The sequence below is a fragment of the Sphaerodactylus townsendi genome, linkage group LG02, assembly GCF_021028975.2.
Source record: "Sphaerodactylus townsendi isolate TG3544 linkage group LG02, MPM_Stown_v2.3, whole genome shotgun sequence".
Lineage (NCBI taxonomy): Eukaryota > Metazoa > Chordata > Lepidosauria > Squamata > Sphaerodactylidae > Sphaerodactylus > Sphaerodactylus townsendi.
Window position 1 is genome coordinate 57,462,456 of NC_059426.1, and position 27,090 is coordinate 57,489,545.

General features: G+C 44.1%; 1 protein-coding gene across 3 annotated transcripts in view; it reads left to right on the top strand.

The window, feature by feature from the left end:
• The window catches only part of MYLK (myosin light chain kinase), a 231,470-nt gene that overhangs the window by 57,337 nt on the left and 147,043 nt on the right, over positions 1 to 27,090 (top strand). For all 3 annotated transcript variants that reach the window (XM_048486332.1, XM_048486333.1, XM_048486331.1), the window contains exon 2: positions 2,935 to 3,107. In XM_048486332.1, coding sequence (XP_048342289.1) covers positions 2,943 to 3,107 — 165 coding nt within the window. In that variant the 5' untranslated portion in view covers positions 2,935 to 2,942. The remainder of the gene's footprint in view (positions 1 to 2,934; positions 3,108 to 27,090) is intronic.

Sequence of the window (27,090 nt, forward strand, 5' to 3'; positions counted from 1 at the left end):
TGATGATGTTCTTTGAAAGTCAAAAATGTTTTGTTAACCTTTTGGACTATTTAGGTCTGTAGGGGAGGGCTGACTCAGAGAAGAGCATGCAGTCCCTGTCAGTTAAGAGATCTCAGGTAGTAGGTACTGTGAAACCTCTTTCTCTCCTGAGATGCTTGTCTGTATATGTTGAACTATTAGTTCTCAGAGGTAAACATACTTAATTTATGAGTAATTTCTACCCCAGACTATTCGAAAACAAAGGAACAACATAAAACTGGAATTCTAAAAATGGGAAATGTGATGCCGTACTGTAAGAAGCAGATGTTGAGTAATCCTCCAGCTGTCACAAAGGAGGTTGAGAAAGATAAGACGTTTTCTGAGATTTGTTGAACACTGGATCAGACTTACTAGACAGTTCTTACACTCCTGTAAGGCTGCCTGACTTGGCACAGATCTAAGTAATATATGTACCATCTCTTTTACAATATATTCTTGTAGACACTTTAGAAATATATGTAGCAATATGCATGATGGGATAATTCAAGTTCCTCTCCCCCCCTCTCCCCCAATGATGTGCACTTTTATTCAGGGATATTTTGTCCGCTCACTGAGAGCCCTGGGGTATTATACTGGATGCATGGATGATGGATGTGTGTGTTTTTAGTTAGTGCTTAATGAAGGACAGTTTTTTACACAGATTGTGGAACAGTTATTGTGAACCTACAATAGAAAACAGGTGCTTTTCTGTATTGATATGTGCAAACCAGACTTGCGTTCTCTCTAATGTTGCCTCTGTGTAATAGTGTAACTTCAGTAAACTAAGGTATCAGAAGTCTGATGCTCCTCATGAGGAGGCATGCAATGGAGTATTAGGTAGGAACATGTGTGTCTGTTCAGATAGACGGGGACATTGATTATACAATTGCAGATTCCCTTTCTGGGTTGTCTCACTTGGCAAGATGCACAAGTCTATTTAACATTTGACTGTGATGCAGTCAGTGACTTTTGCAAGTAATTGCACTGGTGAGAACATAAGATCTGAAAAAGGCAAGTGGATCCTCTTCCTTTGCTAGAGACTTTGAGACAATGATCTCAAATTCATTTTGCTGGTGAAACAAGAAATGAGAATTTGTTTCTCAAGTCAAAGCATGTTTTTTTAAATAAACTTTTTAGTGAATTTCCCCCACAAGTCCATGTTTCATAGCATTGCCTATTATTAACTACAGGATTGCACAAAGTTAATTATTCACCTTTATATCAATGACTTTATCACTATACAATGTTAGCTGATGATGCACGGGAGATACTTGGTGTTGTACATTTCTAGGACTATTGTAAATAACAGTGCGGTCAGCAACCCTAGCTTTTCTGTTAATTGTTATACCACCTAAAGCTGAATGTCCAACTTCATATAGAATAGTATGAAACATTTTTCATAGATTTTGAAAATTATCACTTCTTCTGGAAGGTGTTATTTTAATTATCAAAGACCTAATTGCCTGGGCTTCTGTGTATATGTATATAAGAAAAACTTAGATCTAATGCACACTGAACATTGCCAGTCTTAACTGTGAGACCCTTAGAACCAGTGTGGTGTAGTAGCTTCGATGTTGGACCATGGCCTAGGAGATCCAGGTTCAAATTCCCATTTTGACCTGGAAATGTGGTGGATGACCTTGGTCTGATTCCATACTCTCAGTCTAATCTACCTCACAGAATGGTTATGACAATACAATAAAGGAGGAGAATGATGTAAACCACCTTGAGTCACCTTTAGGGGGAAAGTCAAGATATACATAAATCAATTCTTTGGAGCAAATTTTCCACTTTCTTCACTAGGGTTTACTATTTTTTGTGCATTGACTAGGTTTAATGTTAATTAGATTCCAATCATAACTTGAGTTTGAATCTGGTTTGTAAGCTCTTGATAACCTGGAACTCAGTTTACTAATGATTGTTGAAGTCAATACAGATGTAAATACTGACCAGAGAAATCATGTGTTCTAAGATAGGAGAGGCAGTGTATCAGAATTTTGCCTGATCTCTAAACTGTAGGTAAAGTGACATCTTAACTGGGCCTGTGGCTGTATCTCTACATAAGTTTTCTGTACTGCTGGACACATGATCTAGTACTAAACTAGGCATATAACAAGAATTGGAGAGGGGCCTTCGTCTATACTTGCATATGCTTTCTAGTGCCCTTGGAACACATTTGAACTAGCAGGGGGTTGGCACAAATATCTTGTTACTTTTAGGTATCAAGTTATTATGTGTTGACCACCTGAAAAAATCCTTCTACAGTGTGCCATAAGATTCTAAAAATAGTCCCTGGGCAATAATGTTCTATTAAATAGCTGGCTTTATTGCTGGCATATAGATATCCAGTGGTCAAGTCAGTCTGGTGGGTTTAAAAAAAGCAAAACTTTATTTTCATTACAGAATTCTTCTCTGCACTGTCTAGGAATGCTTTAACTGATTAGAGATGTACAGTTCTTGTAGAATAATCTCTTCTCTTTTTGCTCAGAAAGTTTCCAGATCAATGATGCTTTTCCTTGTGGGTTTTATGTTGTCTTCCAGCGCAAGTTGAGTTATTTTACAATTTAGAATGGAGATAGAAGAGTGCCATTTCAGAGAATTGATGATAGTATAGAATTGATGTTAGTAATTGTGATCTTCACACACTTGTGTTACTTCTGGTACAAGTGCGGTGGTTTTTGTTAATGATTTAGAACTTGGCTAGACACAATAGTCAGAAAACATGAATTTGTTCATTGGCAACACATTTTCTGTGATGATACCTACAATGCCTGAAAGACCATCTGTTCACAGTTTTATTCATGTTCTCTCTCCCAGTGAAATCAACAAAGTTAAGTTTTGAAATTGGCCCAGTATTTTATCTGATGTCTTATAACTGATATTTCTCCTTTATTTTTTTCCCTTTTGCGTTTGAAGCTCTTAACATGGGGGACGTGAAACTGGTGACAGCTACTAGAATCTCCAAAGCCACCTTGACACTAGACCAGTCTTCCTTAAGGTCTCCTGCTCTAATGGAAGCACCAGCATTTACTCTACCTCCAAGGAATATCCGGGTGCCACTTGGAGGCACAGCCAGATTTGAAGGAAAGGTAAACAGTGCCTGACTGGAAATGAGCAAAGAAGATGTTAATGTTATATTCTCCTTCTAATTAGTCTGCAAACCTGGGAATGTGATTTTTCAGAGAGATACTATGAAAGCAACATGTTATTTCCAGAGTGCCATAGAGGACTACTGTGAAACATCACATTTAACATCTATTTAGTATCAGGGCAGAAGATTTTAATATCAGAGGCATGAAGCTTCAGAATAGGTACTGTCATGATCCCTCAGCCCTTCAGCTTTCTCCCTGCCTGATTTCCAAGCTGCAAGCAATGAAGAAGCTGGGAAGTCACATATATGCAATGTGGATGCTTGAACCCACTTGTAAAGAGACCTAGCCCCCTTTTCTGTCCCTTAAGTAGCATTTGTCAGCAGTCAATCTTCTTCCCCATTGTACCCTTGCAGCCATTTTACTTGCTGAAAGTGGGGCTTCTGTGCAAGAAAGCACACATATATAATTGCCACTCTCCTTTCTCCTTGCCTGCTATTCCCTCTGTTTCATTTAACAACTGGTTGTTTACAAGCACCATTTTAACAACTGGTTCTGCCAAAGTGGTACGAACCTGCTGAATCCCACCACTGGTATCAGGCCAGAAGGTTCTATCACCCAGCCTTAGAATATGTATTAGTTCCAGGTAGCAGGTAAGTACCATTCCAGATTACTTTCAGAACATCCTTTGCATGTATTTTATTTATGAAAATAGAACTATTTTGCATCAAGTGTCCAAAGCCATTCCAGTATTTTAAAATGGGCATGTAGTGGGTTTCTGGTAGTTTTGTATGAATTGAATTGTGTCCCCTATGGTGTTCTTTGTTTGGAATCAGGGCAACATTTATTAGAAACAAGGGCATGGGTTGTAACTTTTAAGTTTTGGCTGCGTCTTTGTTTCTGCACTGACCCTAACAGTTTGTCCCAGTTAGAAATGAGAGAGCTTCAGCTTTCGAAATGGTGGCTACATATTGAAAAAAAGATCTTTTCCTTGGGCTTCTCTTGGGAGGCCCTACAAATGCTCACCGCTCCGGAGATTTACCACCGCTTAAAGACTAGATTATTTGATCAAGAGTACCAATTTCTCCTGAGCAAAGCGCAAAACTCTTGCTCTCCAGTATTCGTTGGGATTATCCCTCAGAAAACTAGCCCTGCTATATACCTGCAACAACTTATTAATTACAATTGCAGATGGGTCATGACTAGAGCAAGGTGTAACTCTTTTCCGTCAGCACATCTTCAAGGTCGATTCTCTGGTATTCCACAAAATGAGCGTCGCTGTCAATTTTGTCCTGATACAACTGATACACTTTCTCATATTCTGCTCCATTGTTCAAAGTACAACAACATCAGAACCGATTTGAGAACTGTGTTACCAACAGGATTTATGCTCCTTTCTGATAAAATAAAAATGGCTAAGCTTCTAAATAGCTCTAGTGTTGAAATATCTGAAGCTGTTGCTGTGTTTTTGCTCTGTGTACTGCAAGTTGAGCAATAATGATATTTTATTGTATTTGAAATTCTTGGCACTGGTTTTATGCCTAATAAAGGTTTTTTGGATTTGGATTTGGTATGAATTGAATAGATGAGTAGAAATTTCTAGTTGAGTTGGTACTGCTGAATTGTCAGCCTGCCTCTTTAAATTGGTTGGAAGCCTGAGTCAACTTGAGGTGACTGACAGGGTGATCATATTTTATATTCCTGGGTGACCAGATGCTGCACCTGCAGTTGCCTTACATTGAGCAGCCTCTCTGCTGCAAAGCTTTTTGCATTTATCCTTGATCTTGACTAATATGCTACATATAGCCTAGTTTTAAGGAAGATTTTGGTATATAGAGAAGAGCAGGACATATAAGAGGGGATAAATCATATCATGGGGTTTTTCTGTGTGTATTTTTAGTTTTACTTTTTTGGGATGAAATGGGGGATTCTATGTTTGTTTGCACATTTTAACACACTTCCCCTGTGATGATATCTCTATCTGAACACAACATTCTTTTCTCTGTTCCAAATTAGCTCCTATAGCTCCTTTCTGTCCTCCTTTTAATGCACAGTGCACATTCAGTTCAGTTCTGATGTGCTGCGGTAAAGAAGTTTCTGGCAGATATTGCTAGAGTTTTTGGTTTCTATGTTTATTTCAATTAGCTTAAAATTACCAGTAATGTTCTTGTCAGTAATCTTTGAAGCATTGTTTAGGGCGGCAGGAAAAATACTTTGTATCCTTAGAATTTGCTTGTGACTTCATGTAATATAAAATGATATCAGAATTCCAGTCTTTCTCTTACTGTTGGTTATTAAGAACAGAGTTCAACAGAGTTAGAAAGACAGCCCAATATAACAAGAACAGTATTGTCATGTCCAGTAAGCCAGTTGTTCAAAATGGAAGCGAAGGGGTGCTGTTTTAAAGGCTTCCTGAAATTATTTTAACCTATGCATTTTCCCACAATGCTTTCCTCACAAAAAAAGCTGACTCAGCCCACAGTGCAGTGGTAAAGAATCAGAATTTTGATTTTAGAATGTTTGTTTCATTGTGTGGTGTAATTATATCTTAACTGGAATTAGCTACACTATGTTCTGTACAAACAGTTCAGAGAGTTTGCTCTTGCAAAGTAGAAAACCCGCTTATAAATCAGGACTTTTTATAACTGAAGACTGTTTTAATGTGCTATATTTGACAGATAGAAACTCGAGTTGCAGGTATTTTAGTGATCTGGGCTGTATTTTGTCAGATTCTATGGTTAATTGAAAGCAGAGCATGTTTATTTGCGGCAGATGTTTCTGCTCTACAAGCAGAGAGAAAATCTGAAGAACAGCATTTCTAAGAGCAGCATCTGATAAGATCTGGATTGAAAGATTTCCCCCCCAGAATTAGAATAAAATCTTCCCACCAATATAACACTCTGCTTTTCAGACAAACTGCAACTTTTGTATTCTGCTACATGAAGTACTGACTGTCAAAAGTTGTGTCCTAGAGTCTATGGTGTGCTGCAGGAGAGAAATTAAGTGTGGTTGTGATCTCAAAGTACCAGTCCTCAGAGGAGGATCCCTCCTGTATCTCTGCATACATTACTGCTTTAGGCTTTAAAAACAAAAGCCACATCATCTTTTTATTAGAAGCAAAGTGAAAAAAGTGTGCAATTTTTCAAGTTCTCTAGAATTCCTCCATCAAGCTGCATGTTGCAACAAAGGGGGGGGGGCAGGGTAGATGATTCAGATTTTAAGGCACCTTTTGTTCACATTCTGTATATAATGCCAAGTCAGTTTATAGATTTGAAGTGATGCTGATGTTATATTGCATTCTTGGCCTTCTGGGAAGCAGAAACAAACAAGTGAAAAAGGAAGCATCTTATTGAAAATTCAAAGCCAGCAGAGAATCAAATGCCTCTGTGAAACCAGATGTGAATCACTGATCGCTTTGAGGGCTGAGAGCAGAGGGGTTTGGAACTGCCTTTAAAATGATTCAGAAGTGCAGTAGCCAGGCTCATTGTAAGGGGTATGATGCAGGGATCATACCATACCAAGTTCTGAAAGATCTGGACTGACTGACTCTTGTTTCTGGGTGCAGTTCAGAGTGCTGGTGCTTACCCTTTAAGATCCTAAATGGCTTGAGAGTAGCACACTTGAAGCCAGCTAACATCCTTCTCACAAGCCCTACTCTGTGTGATCTGTGATGACACCTCATCTCTAGGCCTAGATTAAGTAGGGATTTAAATTTCACACCCTGCAGATTTCTTTTGATTTTTCCTGTATTTTAAATGTTCTTTAATTCAGGCTTTTGGGACCACGTCTAGTCTGCAATGAGGTTTACTTGGCCTTTCATGAGGGAGGGGATTGTAGGTTTGAAGGAGCCACACAGTAGTCTTGATAAAAACAAATGAGAAATTAATGTGTTACAGTTTGCCTGGGTTACTTTGCTTTCCTTTTCTTCAGTCTTACAGTAAAAAGGTTTCTTGAGAGCTGGGGCCTAAGAAAGTGCTGAGAGTTAAAAAACAGGTTTATTGTATAACTGATTCAGACTTATAACACAAACTTCACCTCTTTTCAAAATATTTAAAGGTCCCAAGAGACTTCCAGCCTAACTAGCATACTGCCTAATCCTTCTCCAACCAAAATTCAGCCACCCCAACTCTGTCGGTTGGCCAGCAGTTAAACTGTCAAACTCATCCTTTTCTTTTTCTTTTCAATATTTCAGTCTACCATTTGACAGTGATTGGCTGAACTCCTGGACGATGAAATTTGAAATTGACTACCACAGCCTCTGTCTTAGGGGTGAGGCAGATGGTAGCCAGCAACAGGGCTTTTTCAGCGGTTATTCCTTGCCTGGAGAAGGTCCTTCCCCATGAGGTGTGCTGGAAGCCTACATTACTTTCTTCTACGTGCCAGGCCAAAAAAAATTCTGTGCGCCCAGACTTTTAATTAAAAATATTTTTTATAATCAGTTTTGGCCCTGAGAAATAGTAAGCTGTTCCATGTTTTGTGCTATTTTATACTCTGGCTGTGCTTTTGAATGTTAGGGTTTTTTTGTTTTTTTTAAAAACAATGTTTATGATATTTTATGTTTTCATCATGGTTTATATTTAAACTGCTTCAGGCAATTACCCTGGAGAGGTAGTGTAGAAATTTTCCAAACAAATAAGAATATGGTAGTCACTGTATTAACCTAACAGGTTGCACATTGTTTTGTGTCAGTTAGGATGGTCCTAATGAAATATAATGATTGGCTTTTGAATTTTGCCATGGGCCAATGCAGTTACCTACAATTGCTTCATGCAGTGGCGTAGCACTGTGGCGTGGGTGTGGCCGGGGCATGGTGGTGGCGTTCCAGGGAGGCTGTGTGACAGGGGTGCAGGGTGCGCATGCGCCCCAGGTACAGTTCTCTCTTGCTCCGCCCCTGGCTTCATGCTTTATACTTGCCTCCATCTTGTCAGCCACTTCTTTGAGACAAGTAATTCTGCATTGTCTCCATGTTTAATGCAAGTGTAATTCAATCACCCATAATGCACAAATGCAACTGAACTGCTTGATCTCCAAAGGTATCACCCATTGTGTCACTGTTCTGGGCTAACTTCCTTCCAGTCAGATAAAATTCCAGATAATTGATTTGCCTAAAAATACAGGGAGTGGCTATTCTGACCCTGATTAATTCTTAATCTTGCATGCTATCAAAGTGAAGTCTATCTTCACTTTTATTCAGTCTGCTTCTGCTGCTATTAATTTTGAAGGCCCTGAAATAAGATACAGCGTAAGCAGATTGGTCATTATGCAAATATATAATAAAATTTACCTTAATTTCCCAACATTTCTGTGTCATCTATTTTTTTAGTCAGCAGCTAAAATTTATCCACTGTTACTCTGAAGATAAGATCCAGTCATGTCATATGCATTGGTTCATAGCATTAATTGCAAAACGAATGTTATTGTTGAGAAGCAACCTGTCTACCAATTGGCAGCATTTAAGAAAGTTCATTTGCCTTACATTACAGTCTGTATAAAACATAGCCTAAGAACTGATATAAGTGTTTAGAGTGCTGACATGGTAGAATTGTTCCTGAACTGCAAGTAGGGATCCTAAATTTTGTGCACATCAGAAGATCGTTTCATTGACATTAGTGGAACTTGCATCCCTAGAAATCTGCTGATGGTAGTCAGAGTCGTAGCAAGCGGGGGAAAGCGCCCGGTGCACTGGTGCGTCCTCCGCCCCCATCCCACCCTGGAATGCCCCCGTTCCGCCACTCCCCCAAAATGCCCCCACAGGGGCGTGCACCCGGTGTCGCGCACCTCCTTATCCCCTTGGAGCTACGCCTCTGATGGTAGTACATAGCACAACTTTCCCAAATATACAAAGCTTTTCAGTCATCCAATTTTATTGAATGCTAGTTAAGGCTGAGAAACGAGCTGCTCCAAGCTGCTCCATGGATTTTGAATCCAGGATTCTTCCATATGAGTCTTTCACATAATGTAGTTGAGCACACTGGGTTGTAACTTGAATGACAGCATTTGCTGAAGCATAACTGTTATAATGCCTTGATTTTTCATTTATATGGCACAACATTGCCAGATAAAGATATGACTGGATCATTTCTGGGATACTTTCCTTAATCTATTAATAGGAATATAATTGTGGACGTGGATGCCATTAAAACAAGTTTTTTAAATAGAAGCTATACAGTAGATTTTCTTTAAAGTGCTCATCAATACCAGAATTCATCTTATCAGAATGAATAAATACATTGAGATGCGTAGGCAGGATATAAGATTTATCTTTTTAAGATCCTATATTCTTATTTTAGAAGGAACTTGGTAAAAATTGGGGATGTGCATCACTTTTTCAGGTATATTTTCAGGTTCAGCTTTAAAAAAGACAAGCTTTTTCAGCTTTTTTGAGAATAAAAAACACATTTGTTACAGTTACCTTGTCAGTCAAGAACAGCAGAAGAAAGGGGAGGGTTCAAATTAGCCATATGATTCTAATGATAAACAGTAGTTTTATCTTGTTTGTATATTTGTATTGCTAGCTAAAGACCATCATAGAGATTGACATTGACCCATTAGATGCATCTTTTAAAAACATTAATAGTTATTAAAATGCCGTCACTGAACCTTTAATTAGGTGTGAGCATAAATACAATGCATTAAATACAACGTAAATGTTACTCAGTTATGAATGGTGGAAGAATATGACAGTTTACTAAAGCACAGTATTCAGTGGAAACTTATCCAGAACCACATAACTTTAAAAACAACAACACAGGCAGCTGTGTGCTGATCAGGTAGGGACTAAATCTAAAAACAACAGTAGCACAATATCATCTCAACCAAATTAAGTAGTTTCAGATTTCACAGCACTCTTATTTAGGCTAGATGTTTTAAAGAGGATGGTGAAGAGGAAAAGATGGTACAAGGCACAGTGGGAGCTTTGTCTCTACTGTGTTACAGTCTTTAGTAAGCTCTCTGCAGACTAATTGTCTTTTAAAGTAGCCTGTGTTCAAATCCCCAGGCCAAATCTCGGCTTTGCCAATAAGCGCCCGCTATCTCATTTGTGGGTGCACAAAGAAGAAGAGAGAAGCCTGTACTGTTGTAGTTTTTGAGCAGCAGCGTCAGCTCATCCAATCAGGTCTTCTTTTAGAAACTGCTTCTGATTATTGTTCCAGTTCTACCTCCCCCATGGGTTTTGCAACACAATGAAAGGCTGCCCTTGTTCTTCAGGAATCTCTTTTCCTGTGCCAGGGTCTGTTCCTGAAATGGATACTTGAACATATTGAGATTTTACTGGCAGGTCCCTCAATGGATTAATGGGCCCTTAAAGCAGCTGCTGGATTATTTGCTGTGGAAATATATTGAACTAAAGTACCTACTTGCAGGTGTTTATGGAACTATAATGGGATGTAAGTGTGGAAAATTTTGAGGGGCTGGCGGACGCCCTTTGAAAGCTTCACCGGTTTCACTTGGAACTAATTTCTTCTTAATAGGGTGTAATTTTAACTATGATGCAAGGCAGCTCTGCCATACTAGTTTGGTTTTTGAAGTTTAATAATTAAAAATAGAACCTAATTAAATGGAATGGATTCTTTTTTTAAAGTTTTCCCCAAGAAATGATGCAAGGTGAATCTCCTCTGAACAAAACCCGAGGTGCTTTATTCTTAGCATTTTTTTTACAATTGCATAAATAGTATGTACAGATGGGTTTAAACAGCATTGTGTTGCAGCTTCAAGCAAAAGTAATTATAGCTAAATACTGGTTGTGGTGGGTTTTCCGGGCTGCGTGGCCATGGTCTGGTAGTTCTTGTTCCTAACATTTCGCCTGCATCTGTGGCTGGCATCTTCAGAGGTGTATCACAGAGAAAAGTCTGTTTCACATTATGTCTAGTGAGAAGGAAAAGTTTAGTGAAGTACATTGTCCATGTCCCAGGGTGGGGAACCAATCAGTAAGTGTTAAGGTGGAACTTGCTATGTAAAGGTGTGGTTGAGTGCATTGTATTGCAGGTGGGGTTGTTAGTCCATTTTTTAAGTACTGGTAGCCAAGCTTTGCTAATTTTCAGAGTTCTTTCTTGTTGAAGTTGTCTTGGTGTTTATGAATTTCAATGGCCTTCCTGTACAGTCTGACATAGTAACCTGACATAGTAACATGTCTATATCTAAATGGACACATGTATTAATTGTGCACAGGATATATCCTGTACCAGTCTAAGTAAAATTCCATGCAGTCCATCATATACAAGGTAACCAACAGTCTTGGAGAAAACTGTCCTGTCCCTTTAAAAAAAGGCTTCTTGTGGTTGTTGATAACTTTCATACCATGAAAAGCTTCAACTGTCAATTTCTGTGTATTTAAGCTTTTTTGCTGCAAGCCAGTTAGCAGCCCTAAAATCATAGGTTGGGTTTGATATGAATAGTGAAACTACTTTGTCCATGGCTATGTGAATTAGTGAAATGCTGAATATGGTTGGTTGGTTATTAAATATTATTGCTATAAATAGTTGATCCAGGATTTTCCATATGCTCTGAATTGCATAAATGTAGCTGGGATGCTTTTTAACCTGCGTTTAGTTAGACATTTGGCTCATATAATTCTAAAAAATCAAGAATCAACCCTTCCTTCTTGGCTAGAGAAAAGAACTTGAAAATGTGCTGTACAGGCAGGGTGTGCTAAGATATGGAAAACAGGTCAGGAGTGAAGGCCATGGTGGTGTCTCATGAATTCTGTAGGAGACCAAGGCTGGGAAGGAGATGGAAGGTTTCATCTTTTCATCCTGGTGATATTTTGGTTCTTGTAGTAGTCTTAGAGCAGGACAGGAATTCAAAGTGAGCTCTTTTCCATACTGGCATTGTAATGGAAATATCTAGCTACATCCTCTTCTCCCCACATACACACACTGGAGCTGGAATGTGAAATTGTACTTCACTTGGCTTGGCTACCAGCAGAAAAGGGGGGGGGGTGTTAGGGAAGCTCCTGGAGATTTGGGGATGGAACCTGGGGAGGACAGGGACCTCAGTGGGGTACAATGCCACAGAGCTTACCCTCCAAAGCATCCATTTTCTCCAGAGAAACTGATCACTGTAGTCTGGAGATGAGCCGTAATTCTGGGGGGCCCACCTGGAGGCTGCTATCCCTAAATTGTACTGCCTTGGCCCAAAAAAATACCCCTCCCGTACTCCACAGATGGAAAACTTGTTTGTTAGAAGTTCTGCTGCTGTGGCCACACAGTGGCACATTACAATCCAAGTCTTTGTGTCTCTTCTTTAAGTTGCAGGAGAAAAAGTTAGCGTGCACCTGCTAGGTAGGCAGGGGGCAAAACCAAGCTTTAATGCCCATTGGCATACATGTTCAAGTGTATGGGATCTTGCAGCACTGCACTAATCCAAACAAGGTGCAGTCTGATGCATACTGCCATCCACAGTTAGGGCAACTGGATAGTGTTTGTGCTCTGGCTGTATAGATATGCTCTGCATCAGTTTGTGCAACTGCTTTTTAAGGGAAAAATACAAATAACAACAAACGAAGTAGTAGTTTGGTAAAGGAGATATATCCATGACATGCCACAGGCTTTCTATGGATATTCAAGGGCATCGGACACAAAACAGAAAACTCTGTTGAAAATAGTATGCAGGTTTTGTAATGTTTAAATGGTGAGATTTTTGTTTAAGAATTCATACGAAGTCAACTGTGTTGCCTGCAATAAAGTCCAGTTGTACTGACTGCTGAGGCAATATGAGGCAATAAATAACAGGACAGGTATTGCTTGCAGTAGAATGATTTATCATTTCTCAAAAATTAATTTCTATCCAGCACTCAGTCTGGCACAGCAGTAATCTGTTGGATTAAAAGGAGCGCTGCATCTTGTTAAAAAGTCATTATTTTGAGGTCTCGTGCTTGTTATATATTCTTCCAACAATTTGCAAAATAACATTGGAAAATGCTAATATTTAAAGGCAAAAAATTCTGTAATCAAAGCCAATGGACTTTCCATTGTTCTGGAGCATTGGAAATACGTGCCCCTCTAGATGTTATGCTTGTGAAAACCAATTCTAAAGTATTAGAAGGATTACTTCTAATATATCACAAGATTTGTAATGAGGCAAAGGAGGGGAAAAGTCAGTTTGCCCTTTTTTAAAAAATGGACATTTTCTACAGTAGAGCAGGAAGTTTTTCTTTCACCCTTCACAAAAGAAAATTCAACATTTCTTAATTGCAATTTACAATTACAAAGACCTTTATTAGGCATCAAATGGGTACAAGGTGTAGCAAATAGGATACGTAAAATATTTATGATTAAAAGAGATGTCAGAAACATACATACATTTCTTAATTAGGACATTTCTGCACAAGCATTATTTTTTTAAAAAAAGAATTTCATGAATACTTCTGTAAAACTTATCTCGAACTTAAAAGCTTAAGGCAAAGTATGTGGTTCTTGATAACAAGGCCTAGATTACTGTGCACATGAGATGGAAGGGGCATGTATTGTATTATCAGTCATGATTTTGTACAGTACGATTTCTTGCTTATGCTATTTGTACTTTGCAATAAAGGGATTAGGGTGGAGTGTGTAGTCAACTGATTTAATCCTAATAACAACCATGTGAGATAAATTTGAGAGCGTGTCACTTGACTACAAATGCATAGCAATATTAATGGCTTTATGGGGGATTTGATTCTCGCTCTTTGGTCCAAGTCTGGGACTCTAGCCAGTTACACCACTTCCCTTTCTGTGCAGCACTGGTTACATTCACAAGAGGAAGAATTATGATTTCCCAGCAGAAATCACAGTTGGTGTTTTAAGTGGTAGTAAAAGGTGGTGTTTCTCACAATATTAGTTGAACATGGATGGGAAGAGATCTGTATTACTTGAAACCAAAAGTTTGCAAGTGCCTGATCTTGGTTTCCTGAAAAACTAAGTATAAGTCCTCAGATGTTTTCATTTCATGTGATACTTAAAGTTTCATGTTCTTCAAACTGACACTGACACATTGATAATAATATCCTTGTGCAGACTAAATCACTCATGGACTAAAGTTGAACATTTTACAATGTAAAGGCTGTACTAGTGTACTGTAATGCAAAGGAATATGGGGGTGAAGCTGCATTAGAAGGGGCAGAACGTTTGTTTCAGCACCAGTGCCTCCAGTGCCACTCAAAGTGGCATGGATGCTTGCGCAGAGGGACTTAAAACCTTGGCAGCAGAGCCCAATGGCACAGGAACCCGGATGTTCTCCTTGTTGGTAGCAGGCCATCTGGTTGGGTTGTTCGCTGCTCCGCGGCGAGTAGGCAGGAAAGGCTCTTTGATGACTTCCTGTCAGGTGTCCGTGGTGGTGCCGGCCCAGTATCTTCCTGCCTCGGTCAGAGTAGGCAGCACCATCGACAGGCTCCTTCGACTGGTTTTCATCAAATTACCTATTTCTTCCCTCGTGTCTACCTGACTCCGGCATGAAAGTTTTTTTACAGTGACTGTTTGTGAGTGTTGGTATACCTTGCTTTCCCCTCAGTGCGTGGTGTTACGTTATGCGTCGTTCCTCCTTGCCTCCCCTTCCCACCGAAAAGGTCAGAGAAGGAGGAGGAGACATAAGCGAGCGGCAGCCATTTCCTCTCCCTACAATCGGGCTGAAAGTCGGTTCTATCACATCCAGCGGTAGAAAAATACTCGATCCAGGTCTCGTCAACCCTTGCGGCGGACTCCACGAAGCTCTCCCCAACAGAGCAGCCGCCCGGGCTGAGAGAGGAGAGTCGTCAGCAGAGGCTTTGCTGCATAACAGCTCGCGGGGCTGGGTGGCGGGCTCTTTTCAGCATCTCCCTCGGGCTCGCTATGGAAGGAAGACGCTTTCGCACTCCGAGGGCCACTTCATCCCGGGAGGGGTAGACGCCAGCCAAATCGGTGATCGCGTGCTGGATAGGCGCAACGATCGGCGGGAGGCTTCTCAGAGCGCGGCTCTGCCCGCTCCGCCCCCCCTCACGGGCGCTTCTCTGGCGGTTTCCCAGACTGCGGCACCCGGCTCCTCAAGGAACGAAGTGACCTCCCATCAGGTCAGTCAAGCGGGCGCCATGGCAGGGGGGGCAGCTGGATTAGCAATTCCATCAGACTGGAACGCTTTTACCCCCCAGCAACTAGTCTCGCTCCTGCAGAGCTCCATAGATCAATCTGTTACCAGGCAGATTCAGGCTCATTCCCTCCCGCCTTCAACTTGCAGAGGGGGGGTAGATCAAGATCCCAGCTCCAGGTCCGTTAGGAGAGGGCAGCCTAGACTAAGCGCTTAACTTATGATTCAAGATGCCAGTGTCCTTTGAGTGAAGGAGAGAGAGGTTGACCTGGACTCTGATCATTTCTCTGAAGGGGAGTCTCAGCCTATAGAACAGGCAGATCAGCGTCATAGGTTATTTAAAGTGGAACAGCTCTCTACTTTATTAGCCAAAACTGTGGCAACGTTAGAACTGAGAGATTCTGAAGAAGCTGTTGACCCAAACGCCCCAGCCTCCTCCAAGCCCATTAAGGGCTGTCCCAAAGGAACCTCTATCATTTTCTCCACAGAGGACGAGGTAACTCAATTCTTCCCCTTACCAGAATCCTTTGCAAGCAAGTTCAGGAAAGAGTGGGCTACACCCGCATCAAACAGGGGTTTTCCTCCGGTTTATAAGAAGCTCTACCTGGCCCCCGACTTCTTTTTAAGAATGGTCAAAATCCCTCTGGTAGACGGGCCCATTTCATCGCTACACTCCGGAGGGTTAGTGTCACGAGACGGAGAGGGTAACGTAAAAGACCCTATTGACCGCAAAGCTGAACATGGTCTGCGCAGAGTTCATGAGGGTGCAGCCATGGCAGCAAAAATCCTGGCCCCAGCAGCCACAGTCTCTAGAGCCACTATTCTCTGGCTTCAGCGGCTACTGAATATCGTACCACCTGAATGCCAGGGAATTAGGGAGGGAGTTGAAAGGGTGATCATGGCCACCTCCTTCCTAGCAGATGCCACCCTTGACGCTTTTTTAGTCACGTCTCGCATAATGGCAGCGGCGTCATACTCTCGCCGGCTACTTTGGCTCAAGCCATGGCAGGCGGACAACCTGTCCAAAACTGTGGTAGCCAGCTTTGACTTTGAGGGAGGAACCCTATTTGGCGCTGAATTGGACAAGATCCTGGTCGAAACCAAAGACCATAAAAAGACTATGCCCCGCTCGGTCAGAGCAGACAGGCCCAGGTTCCCCACCAAACCGTCTTTCAAATCCTTTCGCACCCCGTTCCATCAACCACGGGAGCACAGAAAACCCAGCTGGCAGACACAATCTTCCTACCATAAACGGCAGGACTTTCTAGGTAACAACAAGTTCAACAAGCCCTTTCGGTCTGACACCTCGGGCAACAACAACAACAACAAGGCGTGACTGCCCCAAAGGGCCGATCGGCGGTCGCCTCCGTTCCTTCAGTCATCTATGGACGGGGCCTCACGTCGATCAATGGGTCAAGGAGATAGTCTCCGTAGGCTACTCCTTGGAATTCAAGCAGTTCCCAAAACACCAGTTTCTTCATTCACCAATCAGCAATGCAGACAGAGCAAACAGGGTTAAGCAAAGTCGGGCTATCCCGAACATCTGATCGATATCAAAGCCATAGAACCGGTCCCAAGTCATCAACAAGGAATGGGGTTTACTCCCATTTCTTCACCGTCCCCAAAAAGAACGGGGACATCAGGGCAATTCTCAATTTGAGATACGTAAACCACCACCTCCGCGTAGAGGTTCCGCTTCTCGCGAAGATGGAAACACCTTCCAGGGTCCAACTGTATCGCCCATCAGGAAAGGAGAGATCTCCCTCACATCACTGGATTCATGGCATGGAGGCGTATTCTCTTCACGATGCCCATCTACATCCAGCTCATCACCGCTTCTTGAGATTTCACGGTAGCCGACATCCTGCACTTTCAGTACGTCAGCTTTTACTCCTTTGGCTCTGGCCACATCGCCCAGAGTTCTTCACCACAGTGCTGGATTGCACCCATATCGTTGCTTTGCAAGAATATCAAGGGGGGTGCATGTACATCCGTTACCTCGACGCATCTCGCTTATCAGATCGTCGATCGGAAGCCCAGAAGGCGATCAGGACGCCCAACAAAGTCCAACAGACATTAGCCACGTCACGGGTTTTGGTGATAAAACGCAAACAAACAGAGGCATGCTAATTCCCTCTCTCAACAGATGTGGAGCACCTTGAGGGCCCTAATAGATAATAAACAAACTGCACCCTGTTTGTTCCCCTGTATCGAAAGCGCCTTCCGGAAAATCCAGGAAACTTGCAGCCTCCAGATTCTCCGGGTCCAGATCTTTTCTACTCCTATTGCAACTCGCGATAGCCTACTGGGCCTCCTTCTATCTACGATCGATCTCATTCAATGTGGGTCGGGCTCACGCCAGTGACCCTTTGCAGGCTCTACTTCGACCTTTTGCCAAACGGATCATCCTGAAAAAGGACCGTGTCATCAGTCTTCCCCCTGCAGTTCGCCTCAGTATCAGATGGTGGACAGTCCAGCGCAACCTCCTGCAGGGCAAAGTGTTTGCGCCCCCACAGCAGATCCACATCTTCATGGATGCGAGCCTCTCCGGCTGGGGTGCCAAGCTGGACCATCATCTGGCACAGGGATCCTGGTCCAGGTCCCAGAGTTGCCTGCCAATCAACATTCTCGAGGTCAGAGCCATCCTGTTGTCCCTGAAGTCATTCAAAGCACTAGTGTGGAGGAAGCACGTCGTCATACACACGGACAATATCTCGGCGAAGTGCTACCTGAATCATCAGGGAGGTTCCAGATCATCAGCACTCCACAGGGAAGCCTTCCGGGTGATTCTATGGGCAGAACACAACCTTGCGTCGATAAAAGCCGAACACATCTCGGGGGAGTCCTGTGAACAAGGAGGCCGGACTGGCTCAGCTTCGAACTTACATTATCCAGATGCCGCGTGGAAACTAAATCCATCAATTTTTCTGGAAATACAGAACAGATCTCCGGGAGAAGCTGACGGTCCGAATCTCTCGGGCCCTCCCCCATATACAATGCTGCCCAACTCAACACCTTACTTCACCATTGTGGTTCCTACTCACCCCTCAAGCTGCAGCGACAGATGCACTATCAGCCCCATGGCCGGAGGGCCTGCTTTATGCCTTCCCCCCGATCCAAGTTCTACACAAGCTTCTTCGGAGGTTGCAAATGGAGCAGAGGACAATCATATTAGTGGCACCAGACTGGCCCAGGAGATCCTGGTACTCAGTTCTCAGACAGCTGTCCATTGCCCCACCGCTAACACTTCCAGTCCTTCCAGACCTACTATCCCAGGGTTCCCTGTTACATCCAGACCCAGGCTGGCTCAGATTGACCGCCTGGCACTTGAGCGGCGATCCCTCAGAAAACGGAGCTACTCTAGAGGGGTGATTAATACCATCCTGGCAGCCAGGAGGATGTCTACTATTAGAATTTACAACTCCTCCTGGAAGGCTTATGTAAGTGTGGTGTCGCAGGAAGGGCGTACAGAACCCAGAATTGCCTTCCTTGTGCCATATCCATTCTAGAAATTCTGCCTCCAAGAATGGTAGTCGGAGCAGTCAGGGCTTAGAAGTTCCACCTTAAGACGCAGCCAACTTCGCAGCTTGGCTGGCTACTGTCCTGCCCGAGGTTCAGGGATTCCCTATCACCAGGCACCCAGACACCTTGAGATTCCTCAAAGGGGTTGCCCAGTCCCAACCTCCGGTACAGCACCGCTTTCCAACCTGGCGGCTTCATGTAGTTTTGGACGCTCTTACTAAGTCCCCCTTTGAGCCCGTCCAAGAGATACACCTGAGGTGGCTCAGAATGAAGCTGTTATTCTTAGTGGCCATAACCTCAGCAAGAAGGGTATCAGAGATTAGGGCACTGTCCACTAACCCTAACCTTTGTCTAGTTTTTCCAGAGAAGGTCGTGCTAAAGCTTGATCCCACTTTCAGACCAAAAGTGGCCTCTAACTTCCACTTAAGACAGGAGGTGATTCTCCCAAATTTCTGTCCGAACCCCACTCACCCGAGGGAACGTCTATGGCATCATCTGGATGTCAGACGCTCCCTCAAGGCTTTTCTAATTCGAACTGAACAAATCTGTAAGTCGGAATCATTGTTCATAAATGTTGGCCCACCTAGGCTGGGCGAACCCATGTCGGCGGCGGCCATCAGTTCCAATATCAAGGCCTGTATAATTGAGGCCCACAAAGCAAAGGGCCTCCCCCCGCCTATCGGGGTTACAGCGCACTCAACCAGGAGTGCAGCCGCCAACGCCGCCCTGTTCAAGCACGTTCCATTAGATCAGATCTGCAGGGCGGCCACTTGGGCATCACCCTCATCTTTCATCCGACATTACAGAATAGCATCCATTGATGCAGTACAGACCTCCTTTGGGAGGCGAATCCTAGAGCACATTATTGGGGAGTAATCGAACCCTCCCATTAAGGGCACTGCTTGGGAAGTTCCCAACCAGATGGCCTGCTACCAACAAGGAGAACGACCCATTGGATACTCACCGTGAGGGGGTCTTCTCCTTGGTGGTCGCAGGCCATCTGGGCCCCCCCGGTCGTTTACTGACTGATAATGTGCTTTTTTCCTTTAAATTCCACAAAAGTTTTTGTAAATAAGTTTAGTTAGCCTGTTAGTATATTGGCTCTTTGAGACTTAACAGTTAGGAGTTTATTCCTGCACGGTGCGTTAGGGCCGTGGTGTTGCATGTTGTGTGTTATTGTTTCTGTGCGGCCACTCATCTCGGCTAGTCAGATACTGGGGCGGCACCACCACGGACACCTGACAGGAAGTCATCAAAGAGCCTTTCCTGCCTACTCGCCGCGGAGCAGCGAACAACCCAACCAGATGGCCTGCGACCACCAAGGAGAAGACCCCCTCACGGTGAGTATCCAATGGGTCGTTTTCCTCCATGTCGTCCCTCCTATGCCACAGGAGGCTGCACTGCTGTGGAGGAGGGCTTATGCCAGGGCTGTTCCCAGGGTTGCAGCCAACTTCAGTTGGTTTCCAAAGGACTTTCAGCTTGGGAATGCCCTCCTTCAGTGATACAGACTTACACCACTTGTTTTGGGTGCCTATGGGCTTTCCCAGGGGAAACTGAGTTTCTCCTTCTCCCCTGGCGCCCATGCTGCCAATTGCCTTTTTGGATGCCTCATGGCTACAGTTTCCCCAGTGCTGCTCTACTGCCTTTCCCCTTTGGATTGGGCTGTAAAAGTTGAAAGGTGCATACAAAAACATTTACAAAGTTCCAGTGTGTCTGAACCTCACCTATGAACTGCATGAAATACACATTTAATTAGCAAAACCTCAGAACCTTAGTATTAGTTTAACAATTGCATTTCTGCTAGGAAGTCCCTTCAAGTGTGGTGTGATCTGCTTTTATTTGCCGTGGGAATGACTCTGATTGCCCAGAAGAACCTTGGAGTCTCAAGATCCACCCTAAGGCAGGAGGCCTTTTGCTAGCAATCCTTGTTGCTTTTCTTCGCTCCAAGTGACAGGGGGAGAAATGTTTTTTTAGAAGTTAGTGTTGTCTGCACCATGATGTCACTTTCAGGAAAAACATGGAAGTGATATCAGGTAACAACTCTAGGTGCTCACCATAGAGTTTATGGTGATTCCCAGAGCTACATAACATCATGTACAGGTTTCCCCAAAAATGACATAATGGTGCAGACATCCCAAAATTCTTGCTAGTTTGCAAGCTATGGGGCACCTGCAGGTGGCACACCTGGATGTTAGGCTTAGGAAATGAAAAGCATGCTGGAGGGAAGAGAAGGTGGAAAAAAGTGTTCAGTCAAGGCAAGAGTACTCAGAGATAGTGGGATAACATTTGCCAAGATAAAATGCTGAAGCTGTGGACCATCTTTCCAGGAAAGTTTTCTTTCACATAAAACAGAAGAGCATGTTTTATTTAAATTTTAATTATGTCAGTTCCAAGTGATCCCCATTCATCTCAGTTTCATAATGATACTATGCACACATACATATTAATTATCTAAAATCTGTAGATGTCTTCCCGATCCTATTATTTGAAAAAAAGAAGAAGTAATATTGCTCTATAAACCTTCAGGATAAATATTTAAAACTATGTGCAGTCATTTAAATTAAAACATTTGGATAGATTTGTTTCAGTATCCAGATTATTATGCTATGATGACTAGTGGTGGAGCCAGTTTGCAAGGAATTTACTAGTTTCTTCTAAAGAAATATGAACAACAGCAAGATAATTGACGACTATATGATCTGCAACTGCTGTCTGCTTTTCAGCTAATCAACCGTGTCTTTTATAGATAGGTCATAAATACTTCTCTGTAGGAAATACCATAAGTGTTGAGGTTAGCTGGAGCTTCTTCATTCATCCTTGTAGTGATTTCTGTATTTCTTGGAAAAGCCAGGTAGTGGTTTGTTGCTCGGACAATATGGTCCTTTCAGGATATGTCTATATTTTTACTACCTGCCATATCGTTCTTTATTTTCTCAGTTCATTCATCAGTCACCTTGGGTAATGAAGTAGATCTTGTGGACAGAATAGATTTGGAAGAGAGAAATGCATAACTTGAGGATGGGCATCTGAAATGGCTTCCCCACAGGTCGCTGCAACTGGATATCAATCAAATAAATCTTCTCTCTGAAGAAGACAGCTGAGGGCTCTTCTGGTCATTGAGTTGTTCCCAGAGCTTCATCATGACAATAGTATTTTGATATGGCACTGATCAATGAAACTTCCAAGAACAGTGCTAAATCCTGGGAGTAGTTATCTGAGGGAGGCAGGAACTCAAATCTTGTCACTTCCTGTATACAAATGACAGTATACAACTGTCAGAGCAGTAAAAGTAGTCCTCTCTATCCAAAAAATAACAAGAGGTGCGCCGAAAGAAGGAAGTGACAAGAACATTAACAACAATAACTGTAACAATAACTGTAACTCGGGGTAATATGATGGTCCCGCCCTAACTTGGCGTATTGTTGGGCGCATGTGTCTGTCAGGTTTCGGGTGAAGAGTGCGGAGTTCATATTGGAGAGTAATGATGATCCCGGGAGAGCCAAGACGTCCTCCCTCCCGTCCAGTAAAAGGCCCCTTCACGGTAAGTAACCGATGGACCGTTCTACTGGAGGGGGGAGGACGTCTTGTGGGACCTCCCAGAGCAGTGTCCCTTAACAGGTGGGTCAGGATCAATCACCAATAATGTGCTCCAGCACTCTTCGACCGAAGGTGGCCTCTGAAGCTGCCATTGAATGAATGTTGTAATGTCTGACGAACGAGGACACCGATGACTATGTGGCTGCTCTGCAAATGTCCATGACTGACACCTGCTTCCTTAGTGCTGCATTGGTAGTGGTGCTCCTAGTGGAGTGGGCCGTGATACCTGATGGCACGGGTTGATTAGTGGCCTTGTAAGCTTCTATTATGCTTGCCTTGATGGAGCGACTGATTGCTGCTTTGGACATCTGTTGACCCAGTTTGGGCTGAGCAATGTTCACGAAAAGACTTCTAGATTTCCTGAGTGATTCAGTTCTGATGATAAATGCTTTTAAGGATCGTCTGACATCCAAGCTGTGCCAGAGCTTTTCCTTTGGATGCAATGAGTTGGGGCAAAAATTGGGAACCACTATATCCTGACTAAGATGAAAAGCAGATTTTACTTTTGGCACAAAGGTAGGGTCAGGTAGAAGCATGACTCTGTCCTTGTGAAAGATACATTGGTCCCTATCGACTGACAGAGTATGAAGCTCTGAGACGTATCTGGCTGACATGATTGCCAAGAGAAACAAGGTCTTCATTCACAGCCATTTCAAGTATATGCTTTGAACGGGCTCAAAGGGTGACTTGGTGAGTGCCGACAACACGAGGTGAAGCCTCCATGTGGGAAATTGATGGTTGACAGGAGGTTGCAACTGTTTGACCCCTTTTAAGAACCTAATGACGTCAGGATGTCTAGAAGCTGGGACACCCTGGAAGGGTGGCCAGATGGAAGTAAGTGCTGCCACCTGATGACGAAGGGTGGTACTCGGCAAGCCCTGATCAAAACCTTCCTGTAAGAATAGAAGGATCTGAGAGATGTCGGGAGACTCAGGGTTGACCGATCGTCTCCTGCACCACCTCACGAAGGCTTTCCAGGTGCAGTTGTATATATTATTGGTCGATGATCTACAAGACGCTAGAAGGGTGTCCGTCACCTTATCTGAGTATCCTTTCCGCTTTAGCAGTCTCCGCTCAATAGCCAAGCGGTTAGTGTGAACCACTGTGGGTCTGGATGAAATATCGGATCTTGAGACAACATGTTGTGTTGCGTTGGTAGTGTGAAGGCTGGAGCCACTGCTAGTTCCAGAATGAAAGAAAGCCATGGATGTCGAGGCCAGAAGGGAGCTACCAAGATCACGAGGGCCTTTTCTGACAGGATCTTCCAAATGACCTTGGGTATTATTGGTGTCAGGGGAAATGTGTATAGTAAGACCTTGGGCCATGGTGCCATGAGGGCATCCACCCCGAAGGCTGCCGGGTGATGTTACCTCGACGAGAAGGCTGGGGTCTGACAATTGGAGGCCGAGGCAAAGAGGTCCAGTTGTGGTTTGCCAAACCTCTGAATAATCGAATTGAAGATGGACGGATTGAGTTGCCATTCCACTTCCTCTATGGTCTGACAGTTCAGCCAGTCTGCTGTGATGTTTAGGCGGCCTTGGATGTGTTCTGCTGATATCGATAGAAGGTGTTGTTCTGACCAGGTTAAGATGTTCGTCGCCTCCTGGTGTAGGCGAGATGACCTCGACCCTCCTTGATTGTTTAGATAAGCCTTGGCTGACACATTGAGTGTGCGAATTGGGATGTGGGATCCCTTGATCACTGGTAGGAATTGTTGTAATGCCTTGGTTTCCAGAACGTTGATAGGAAGGTTCCTCTGTTCTGGGGTCCATTGTCCCTGGATGAATTGGCCCTGTGCCATTGCTCCCCATCCTTGAAGACTGGCATCCGTGAATACCTCTATTTTGCTCAGGTGTAGGTAGACCTTCACCCCCTTCCAGGTTGCGCCTTCGCATCTATCATCTGAGGCTGGATTTCAGGTGGGGGGTATGGTCTCTCTTTTTCATGATTTGGTATTGAAAAGGCTGTAGAAACATTTGAAGTGGGCGGGCATGGAACCGCCCCCACTGGATCATATCGAATACTGAGACCATGAGTCCCAGTAGGCTGGCGAGATGAAGCAAGGAGGCCCTCTTGGCTGCGATGTAGTGTTTCATAGAGGACTGGATTTTGATGATCTTGGACTGGGGGATGAAGAGGGCATTCCTGGAAGTATCTATGACGTCCCCCAGGTGTTCCATCCTTCGGGACGGTGTTGTGATGCTTTTGGTGGTGTTCATCAGGAACCCATGTTGACTTAGGACCTCTTGGGTCCAGGATACATCCTTTAGTGCTTGTTGTCTGGATCTGGACTGTATCAGGATGTCGTCTAGATACGGGTGTGCATGAATGGCTTCCTGTCGAAGGAGGGTGATGGGTGCCAAAAGAACTTTCGAGAAAACCCGTGGGGCCGTCGATAAGCCGAAGGGAAGTTCTTTGAACTGATATTGGTCTTCCCCTATGGCAAATTGAAGGAACTTCCGATGGGATGGATGTATGGGCACGTGAAGATAAGCCTCTGTCAGAACCAGAGATGTGAGGAATTCTCCTGGTCGAAGGTTTTCTATGATGGATCGGAGGGTCTCCATCCTGAAGTGCTGTAATTTGATGTGCTGATTTATGAATCTTAGATTTAAGATTGCTCTCCAATCGGCGTTTCTTTTGGGTGCTGTAAAGAATTGTGAGAACACTCCTGAGAACCTCTCTGATGGGGGGACTGGTTTGACTGCGTTGATGAGAATCAGATGTTGGATGGCATGTCTGGTCCTGTCCGCGTTGATGAGATTGGACATAAGCGGGAAGGATGGAACCGAGGATTGGGAATCCTGGTGAATTCTATGACGTACCCTGAATTAACAATGTCCCTGGTCCAGTTGTCTACATGGTCGCCTGACCACTGGAACTTGAAATTTTGAAGGCGACCACTGACTGGAGGAATGTAGTCAAGATTTGTTGTTGTTCCGGTCATTCCCGAAGGCTTTACCTGATTTGGACTGGGAACGAAAGTACTGGTGTTATTAGGTCTTCTGCGGAAGCTTTGCTGAGGTTGCCATCCTCTTCAGTCTCTTGAGGTCCTAGGAAGGGTTCTATGGGAGTGAAAGGTAGTGTTGGATTTGGCAGAGGAGTGTTCTGTCCTGAAGTATTTGGCAGAGGAGTGTTCTGTCCTGAAGATGGTCTTTTTATTGCCCTTGGTTTCCACTAGGATCTTATCCAGCTCTTGGCCAAAGAGGTTTCCTTCCTGGAAGAGAAAACCTGCCACTAACTGCTTGGAGTGGAAGTCGGCTTGCCAGGACCTAAGCCAGGCGAGGCGTCTGGGCGCCGCTACGGTGGCAATGGCTCTGGAAATGGTGAGGAAAGCGTTGAAATTTGAATCTGTGAGAAAAGAGAGAGTCAGAAGGATCCTCTCCAGGCCTTCCCTGATCCCTTGAGCTGAGGGCGGAATCATATCCAGAAGTCGGCGGAGCCGGACAATGCCAGCCCTAGCCATGGTGGCAGAAGAGGCTAAAATCTTCAAGGCCATGGCCAGGATTTCATTAAGTCTTTTAAGCAGTATGTCTGCATGTTTGTCTAACAGGTCTTTGATGTTGCCCTCACCATCTTTAGAGATGAGGTCACCCGACTGAAGGGCCGCTACAGGGGCATCTACTAGTGGTGTTATAAGAAGACGTTGGACATATTCAGGAACTGTATACAGTTTCTTAAAGCTGGAGGGAAATCCTTTGCTGGCAGCGGGGTTGATCCATTCTTTCCTCGAGCATTTTTCAAAATATTCAGGTAGGGGGAGACATTCCTTGTTCTGTTCCTCTTGTGGAAAAATGTCTTTCTTCCCCTTGGGACAACCCTTGATTGAGGAAATGGAGGATGCAGATGGATCAACTGCGTCCTCGGTGTCCTTAAGATCCAGAGCCGAGATTGCTTTGGAAATCAGTAAGGTAATGTCTTCCACTTTGAAGAACCTGTGAACTGTGTCAGTGGAGGCGGGAAGTGTCTCCTCCAGATCAGAGAAGTGATCAGAAGCCTTGCATTCTCCCTCGCTGATTCCCTCCTCCCCAGGGAATTCCAGGGGACCCCTGTGGCGACTGTGTCTGGATCTGGGAGAAGTGGGGGGGATGGGGAAGTGGAGGAGGATCTGCCCTGTCTATGATATTCCCAGTGGTAAGACCTAATTTCTTCCCTCATTGATTGTCTAAAAAGGTCCACCAGCTGTTGGGATGAGGCTTGTTGCCACCCCCCTTGTAAAAGGTGATCAAAGGTAGAAGAGGACGCTTCAGCCGCCCCCCCATTGCGATCTTGCCTGCTCTGATGAGTGGGGTCTTCCTCTGCAGTGTCAGAATGGCTTGGCGTGGTGCCCTCCACGACCCTCCAGGTCGCTGACGACACTCTGCAGCGGCTCTGGGCTAGCGGTTCTTGCTGCGGAGCCCTGTGAGCTGGGGCGAGGAGAGCCACCTGCGTGGGCCTCTCCTGTGTGCCTGGGAGGAAGCGAACCCTCTGCATCCCTGTAGGGGGCGCTGTTGCGAGCCACTGGGTTTCCCGCTCCTCCTGTGGCTGCTACAGCTTGCGTGTCTCCCACATGCGCCTTTTTGTTTGCTGGTTCCTTTGCTTTTCCTGCCGCTTTTCTAGGTGGTTTGGGGTTGCTGGTTCCCTGCGTCGGGGAAGAAGGATTGCTAGCCGATTGGATCCTCTCTGTGGAGGACCGCAAAAATATCTCCCGAGGAGGTGAAAAATGGCAGGCGTCCATTAGCCCAGAGAAAAAGGTGGGAACTGTGAGAGGGTAGAGAAGGGGAAGGGAAGCCCCGGTTTGCACCAAGGGCTCCTACCCTGACAAATAAGACTATCCGACAGACAAAGACTG